This window comes from Vidua chalybeata, chromosome 2 (genome assembly GCF_026979565.1).
Source record: "Vidua chalybeata isolate OUT-0048 chromosome 2, bVidCha1 merged haplotype, whole genome shotgun sequence".
In the NCBI taxonomy this organism is placed as follows: Eukaryota; Metazoa; Chordata; class Aves; order Passeriformes; family Viduidae; genus Vidua; species Vidua chalybeata.
Genome location: NC_071531.1, coordinates 91469453 through 91477347, shown reverse-complemented (window position 1 = coordinate 91477347; position 7895 = coordinate 91469453). Strand labels below are relative to the sequence as shown.

General features: G+C 42.0%; 1 protein-coding gene across 1 annotated transcript; it reads left to right on the top strand.

Moving 5' to 3' along the window:
- The first annotated feature begins 833 nt into the window (after positions 1–833).
- Positions 834–1853, top strand: GPR12 (G protein-coupled receptor 12). The gene has a single exon (XM_053935467.1). It carries the CDS (start codon positions 849–851, stop codon positions 1851–1853), a length of 1005 nt encoding a protein of 334 aa, XP_053791442.1. The 5' UTR covers positions 834–848.
- Positions 1854–7895: the final 6042 nt, after the last annotated feature.

Here is a 7895-nt window from a genome sequence, read left to right as displayed (position 1 = left end):
GGCACGAGGCGCGCCCCCGCCCCCTCACTCCCTCACTCGCAGCCAGGCGCACGCACACGCCCTGCGCGCGCGCGCGCGGGGGGCGCGCACCTGCGCTGCGCCCTCAGCTCCCCCCCCCCCCCCCCCCACCGCGCGCGCGGCGCCGGCCCCGCTGGCGCCTGGAAGGGACCGCGGCGACCCCTCCGTGCCTCCTCCTCCTCCTCCTTCATCCATCCTTCCTCCGAGCCGCCGGGGGACAGCCCAGGTGATCCGCCGCTGGGGGTGCGTGGGGGATCTGTGCGTGTGTGTGTGTGTGTGTGTGTGTGGTGTCCGCGTCGAGTTTATAAGTTCTCAGAGGATATCACCCTGCTCTCCCCCCAGCCCGGGCGGGGTTTCCTCACTGGGGGTCGGTGAAAGATATTCCGCCTCCCCTCCTCCTTCCCCATCCTGTCCGCCACCTCCGTGGCCAATATAGCCCCGCGTTGAAATCGCGGCTGCAGGGTACCGGGGTTTACGCCTCCCCGCAGCCAGCCCCCACCCCAAATTGCGGCGCTTAGAACGGGCTTTAGCTGCTTTATGGGCTGCCTCCCGTGCCCGTGCCTCCCTCCCTGAGCAGGTTACCCTAAGGATCACTCAGCCTCCCTGCCTCGGTCCCTTGGAGGATAATCTCGGGCAGTTTTAAATATCCTTCCCCCTCCCCCGTTTTTGTTTTTATTTTCTATTGTCACATTTATGTAACAAGTGCCTGCCTGCACATCAGGCTGGTGTTGCTGTCTAGGGCGTTGCATGCTCCGGGGGGGGCGATGTATCCAGTGCTGTGGCTGAACATTAAAAACAATGTCTTTCTGTTGAAGAAGACAGGGGTTAAAATGAATGAAGATCTGAAGGTTAATTTGAGCTGGCTGCCTCAGGATCATGTAGAAGCCAGCTCTACAGAGAATGCCTCAGCTGCAGGCTCCTCCCTGGTTCCTGCCATAGACCCTGAGCCAGAGCTTTTGGTAAACCCCTGGGACATTGTCTTGTGTACTTCAGGGACCCTTATCTCCTGCGAAAATGCCATTGTGGTTCTGATCATTTTCCATAATCCCAGTCTTCGCGCCCCCATGTTCCTCCTGATAGGCAGCCTGGCGCTGGCAGATCTCTTAGCAGGCATTGGATTGATCATCAATTTTGTTTTTGCCTACCTTCTGCAGTCAGAAGCTACGAAACTGGTTACGATTGGACTGATTGTTGCCTCTTTCTCAGCATCTGTTGGCAGCTTGCTGGCTATCACTGTCGATCGTTACCTCTCCCTGTATTATGCTCTGACTTACAATTCAGAAAGGACTGTCACTTTTACCTATGTCATGCTTATATTGCTCTGGGGAGCATCTATCTGTATTGGACTGCTGCCTGTAATGGGCTGGAACTGCCTCAGAGATGAATCCACCTGCAGTGTTATCAGACCACTCACTAAAAATAATGCAGCTGTCCTTTCGGTCTCTTTCTTGCTTATGTTTGCCCTCATGCTGCAGCTCTACATTCAGATCTGTAAAATCGTGATGCGCCATGCCCATCAGATTGCCTTGCAACACCATTTCCTGGCCACTTCCCACTATGTGACCACCCGAAAAGGAGTGTCTACTTTGGCCATTATTTTGGGGACTTTTGCTGCTTGTTGGATGCCTTTTACACTCTATTCTTTAATAGCAGATTACACCTATCCTTCTATATACACCTATGCCACCCTCCTGCCAGCTACCTACAATTCCATCATCAATCCTGTAATATATGCTTTTAGAAACCAGGAGATACAGAAAGCACTTTGGCTCGTCTGTTGTGGTTGTATTCCTTCTAACCTGTCTCAGAGGGCAAGATCACCCAGTGATGTCTGATTGGCAGCCATGGGGACGCTCCTTAACATGTTACTTTCCAGACATTCTGTCTTTGGTTTAGATGCATTCATTAAATGGTGTGTGATGGGTTCACGTAAAAACCACAGGATGGACTGACCTTTTTGTAAACAGAAAACCCCAGCGACCGAAATCAATCGAGTGGTTTAAGGAAGATTTCCAAAATCAAAATAATCAGTGTTCTTAACAGATTTATAATGTTGCTCAGGGTCTTTTTGTCATATTACCCAGACTTTGCCATGTTTGCCATGATTTTACATTGTTTTCTAATTAAAATTAGATTGAAACAGCATACTTCTTTAAAATTGTTTATGTGATTGAGTTTAGTCATACTGCATATTGCAGTCTGTTGTTTGGATATTTTTTTCCTCTTTAATTTGTTTTTAAACAGAAAAAAAACCCTCAAACCAAATCCTGTTACCCCATCTGTATATCATCAGAATACTCTTCAAAATAATGGCCAATTGTACTGATTTATATGGAATTTATTGTAATAATGTCAGTTCAACGAATTTGCTCGAAGTGAGAAAGTATTTGTGCAGCTTTTTATTTTGCATCTCGGCATGAATTAGGTTGACAATTGTTTTCAAGAGTTACCTGTTCTCTCATGTGTTCTGGCTGGGTGTTAAAGCAAGAGATATGCATTGCTTTCCTTTTCAAAAATCAGACATATGTTTTCACTTGCATGTGGGACATTGGAGCTATGCTGTTGATTTTAAAACCGACAGGGGTATCTTTGAAATTGATTAAACAATATGGCCTCTTTCAGCTATGCATTTGTAATAGACTGAAAACTAGGTTTCTCAGACAAGTTTATCTTTTCAGAAGAGTATAAGAAATGTTTCATGAAACAATCTATAGATTGCTTGCAGCACATCTTTAGCATTACATGAAATGTTTCCCCTACATTTTTTACCAAGTCAATCCTATTACCATTTGTTTTCACTGTTCTCCTATGTAATTTTAAATACCAACATTTATAAATTCTCAAAGCATATCTGGTTCATAATTATATGCAACCAGGACTGCAAGATGAAACAGTGTTTTCTCCTTTTCTGGCAGTTTCATTCTTTGCACTGTACACACATCAGTTCACTTCATTATAGGATTTCATTATAGTTCTGGTCTAGAAAGCAGAGCTTCCTCTCATGAATGGTTAAATTTCAAACTGCTTCTAACCTTCCACTGAAACCACATTAAAATGCACTAGAAATAAAGCATTGTTTTCTGATTTGAAGACTACTTGATTGTCAGAGAGAAAATCTTCCTGGCACTTGTCTTCGTGAAACTTACAATGTACCCTCATGTCAGCGCATGGGAGTTTAGAGTACCGCTTCCATTAGTGTTGATGGGAGCTCAAAGTGTTCATGCCCTGGCATCAGCAGGAGGTTATACTCCCTTGGATGTCAAAGTCAGCATATTGTATTGTTGCTTCAGTACCTTCCATTAAAAAAAAAAAAATCCAAAACTCAAGTGTAAAACTAGCAATATTTACAATTCAATGAAAAAATATACCTGTGTAGTAGAGATAGTAGAGACAACTGCGCTGCTGGTCTGGATTTTTCCAAATGGAATCTGTCCTTTCCACGTGGACGTTTGAATGACTGTAGCTTTTTGTGGCAAAGTTTCTGTGACGTTAAGAATCATATGCTATACACAAAGCTGAATCTCAAATGTGAGTTGTCTGTAAACAAGGCTCTGTAGAGATTTTTATGAGCAATAATTAATTTTAGTTGCAATGCTGGGTTTAAATTCCATTATTTATTTGGTTCAGCCTTCATGATATTTGGTTCTTACTTGGTAATCTGATTAGTTTAATAATAATTGCATGGCATGACCTAGTAGAGCTGTGAATTTAAGCTCCCCTGGCTTCCCTGTGATTTACAGATGCTCAGCAAGTTAGACTATGACCTCTGCTCAGTGTAGGGTATCGGTGTTCTTTATCTACTTATGAATGTTACTGAAACTCTTGTCCTTGAATTTTCTTACATTTTTTGTATAAGAAATACTCATTTCATAAATATCCATGATACATATGTGTGCAGTTTTGCAAGTATGCAAACTATTGGGAAATAATAGCAGTAAAAGTCACGAGATGAATAATGTAGAGAGGCTGAATAATGTAGGATGGCACTTTCAAAAGACAAAGTAAGTTAAAGTCATGCAAACTTTGCTCCCCCTGCTTTTTCCCTTGTTTGTTCTTCAGTATCAAATTGCTAAAAGTATGATGAAGATGAGCAGCTGTAACTGTGACCAAAACTCAGTCCTAAGTGCAACTGTTGTTTTCCTTATGCAAATGTGTTCTCATCCTCTTGGATAACCTCATAGGCATTAGTGCTTTTGTCTAGGCAACACCTGTGTGGTAGAGAAGCCAGAGAAAAACAGCACAGAGGGAGATAATGTCATTCCCTCTTCTCATGCGGTTTCACCTCGTGTCCTTGTCATCTTCCTCATTCCACAGACTGCTCAATTCTGCAGAGGCTCTCCAGTGTGCCGGGGGAGCCGACCTCTTCCTTGTGCCAGAGCAGAGAGATTTGTAATTGGAAGCTTCTCTCCTGAGGAGCAGAGCAAGTCAAACGGAGGAAAGAAGGATTAATTATAGCAATCCCACAAAGCTGGCTCATAGGGATGGGATTTGCCCTTGTTTGAGGAGTTGTGCATGGTTGCCTTCCACCACAAACAGATGAGAAACGTGATTCTGCCTCCAAAGATACTGCTGTGACCTCCAGTAAGGATTTTGTCTCTTCCAGAAATATGTTCCAAAACTGAGACTGTGCAGCCTAGGCCAGAAAATCCTACTGAACACAGGTTTGCCTGCAGCTGTCAGGCCAAACTTTATCATAGTCTGCAGCACCGGGATGGGTGCTACATAACACACCTCTGAATGAGCTCTGGGAAATATGGGCAGAGCTGTGGGTGCAAAGCTGCCTACCTTGCTCACCCAGAAGAATTGCTTGACAGCCAGCCACCTTTCAGACCCTGCAGAATTAAGAAACTCTGCTGTCCCCTCAGAATGACAGTGGAGGCCCCTGTTCTGTATGGTGGCTGCCAGCATCCATCCAAGGGCCTCCTGGAACTGGCAGAAATCCAGCCAACTTGCAGTTTCTGATACTTTGTTGTCCCGTCAGACAACAGCCGTGCATAAGACCAGGGGGGTTATATTCACCATTCTGTGTACAGAGAAGTAGCTTTCATATCTCTCTTGTAATGAGAAAAGGTGTTTTTTCCTTAATATGTAATTTAGTTTAAAGAATTGAAGTTCATGTTTATTTATTAACACACTTGACCCAAAGTTAGTAACGGGTTGTATCCTGATGGGAAACATTTATTGTGGTCAGTTTTTCTCATACATTCATCCATTCGTCCTCAAAGCTTAGGAGAGGATTTTTAAAATTATCTTCTTTTTTTTTCTTTTTCTTTTCTTTTTTTTTTTTTTCTAATCATTTACCCCAATAGTAGTATTTCAGCAATAAAGAGAAATATGGTTTTAGCACAAGAGCAATAAAATCCTCCATGATGTGGATACTATAAACGGCTGAGTAAGCTCATAGCAATAGAGAGGAAGCAATATATACTTTAGACAAAAAAAAATAACTTGCATAAGGACTTTTAGTAAGCATAAGTCTTCCTTTGTTAAGCAGATTCTATCAGACCAATGTAAGACATTATTTCTGGTTGATTTGTTTTATAATCATTGAATTCCTGAATAGAATTACACAGCAATAACATTTTACCTTAATTCTTGGATCTTGAATTTGTGCTATTTGCTGGAAGAATTATGTACTGCATTGGGGAGTTTTATTCTTTTCATTGTTTGGCATATAGTTGTACAGCATTCTGTGGATAAATTAATAGTGTTCAAGATTTCCAGTTATAACTTGATCCCGAGAATACCTGAATTGGTCATGCTCATCAGGGTGACTGATAAATGGTGCTAGCCTGTTCTGAAGACATCTTGGTTATGATACCAGTGAAGAAAACCCCTACCAATACCCAGGCTCTTTGAAAGCAAGCTCAAAGGACTGATACTGCTTCTGTATCTTCCTACTATGGACACTCAGTGACATAAGCAGTTGCATCCATCCTTTAGTGTTCAGGGACCAGCCTTGAGGCACCTTGGAGTTGCTAAAACTCCTCCATGGACAGCAGTGAACTTTGGCATAGACCAGTGCTCATGCTGTCCCCAAAGAACTATTATTCTCTTGCCTCATTTTCTTAGAGATATTTTAGCTTTTAAAAACAAAATACATGTGACTTTATTTCCTCAAGGTGATTTTATTTCCTCAACCTGCTGTGTGACTGGAAGTTGGATGAAATAACATTGCTACAAATCAAGCCCCTGAAGCATAGCTATACACTCATTGCTTTAAAAAAAAAAATTAAAAAAAAAAATATTAAAAAAAAAAAAAAGTGATTCTGTAACATTCAGAACAATGTTTTCAAAATGTTGGCCCTGACTTTTATTAAGAGAAAGTATATAGGGTCTTTTTTTTTTCTATGTACAAGAAATAAATAAAAATAAGAATTGGACAGAGCAGTTGCTATTTAAAAACCCAGCAGCAATCCTGTCACTTTATATGAGATACTGAGTGGTTCTAGCTTGGCTTAGTGGTAGTCCAGAGATGTTCCATGGAGAAAAAATAAGATCTCTAAATCTCTGCTTATAGAGAACTAAAAGGAAGGTACTATAAGGGAGTGGTATAATTTATATCTCATGAATAAGCAATAGGTCAGGAAAGATAAATTAGGCATGTGTATCTCCCTCATCTGTCAGTAAAAGAATGATGGTAGTCCCAATAAACTTGAAAGGTCTACTGACTGGAAATACTTTTTTGGTACAAGAGGAAATTACCCCTTAAAACTGGGTGCTGCTGTCTTATTCCGACCAAGAAAATGCAGTTCTTTTTAATGGAGCAGAAATCTGAATGAAGTGCAAGGATATCTACTTTCATATTAAGTGGATGATGAAAGATGAGAGATGGAAGTCTTTATAGCTTGGTGAATCAGCCAGATTCAATCACTCGGTGCTTGGGGTTGGCTGGGAAGGATGCTTGAATAAATGCACCCCCCGTAAGAAGGGTGTTTAGAACTGTCCATTTGGAACCTTACCCCAGGTACACAGAGCCCCCAGGAGGGCCCCTGGGGCTGCCCTGCTTCCAGGGTGTGGTGCAGCAGTCCCTTGCCCTTGGGGCTGGCAGTATGGCTGCCCCTCGTGAGTGGTGGTCAGAGAGCAGAGAGGAGGAGATATGATCAGAAGTGAGGTATCCCTTCCTTGAAAATCTTGCCCCATATTTTATTCAGATTATTACTTGTCTTCTTAGCACGGTCTTGTGTGACCCCACTTGAAATCAGAAGAGGGGTTTTGTAGAAAAATACTGAAAATTCAAAGTAGGACCACCAGAAGATTATTTTACAGTAAGTCATTATGTATTTCTGTTCCTTTTGGGGAGCAGCTAAGTCTGTAACTTTGTAGTAAACGTTTCTTTGAAAACAGCATGCCTTTGCTCTAAAAAAGTCCATGCTGTGGTTTATTCACAAAGTTGTTGTGATCTTGTAAGCCCCACAAGAAGAAAGAGTTGCACATTTCACTGTTATCGAAAATAAGGGAAAAATCAAATCCAAACTTGAATGTAGGTTAGATGAAACCATATTTCAGTTAATTAGTGTGTCGCTGCTGTGATGCAGACCTGTGGAAAAGATGGGGGAGATTTTTTTTTTTCTTTTTAGTATTTTAACTGAATGGTTCACAGTTTTAACTGATGGCCATAGGATTACAGGTTGGGTTATTTTTCTTTTTCTCCTTCGCCTCCCCACCACCCCAGCCCCCTGCAGTAAGATGTCTGGTACAGTCATTTTTGTTTCAAGGCAAACATTGGTTTGCAGTTGGACTCAATGATCCTAAAGGGTTTTTTTTCAACCTAAATGATTCTGTGATTCTAAGTACCTGCCTCTCATAAGTACAGTGGTGCATTCCTAGGTAAAAGCTGATTTACAAAGTTTTTAATAGTTTGTTATAACCCTTTC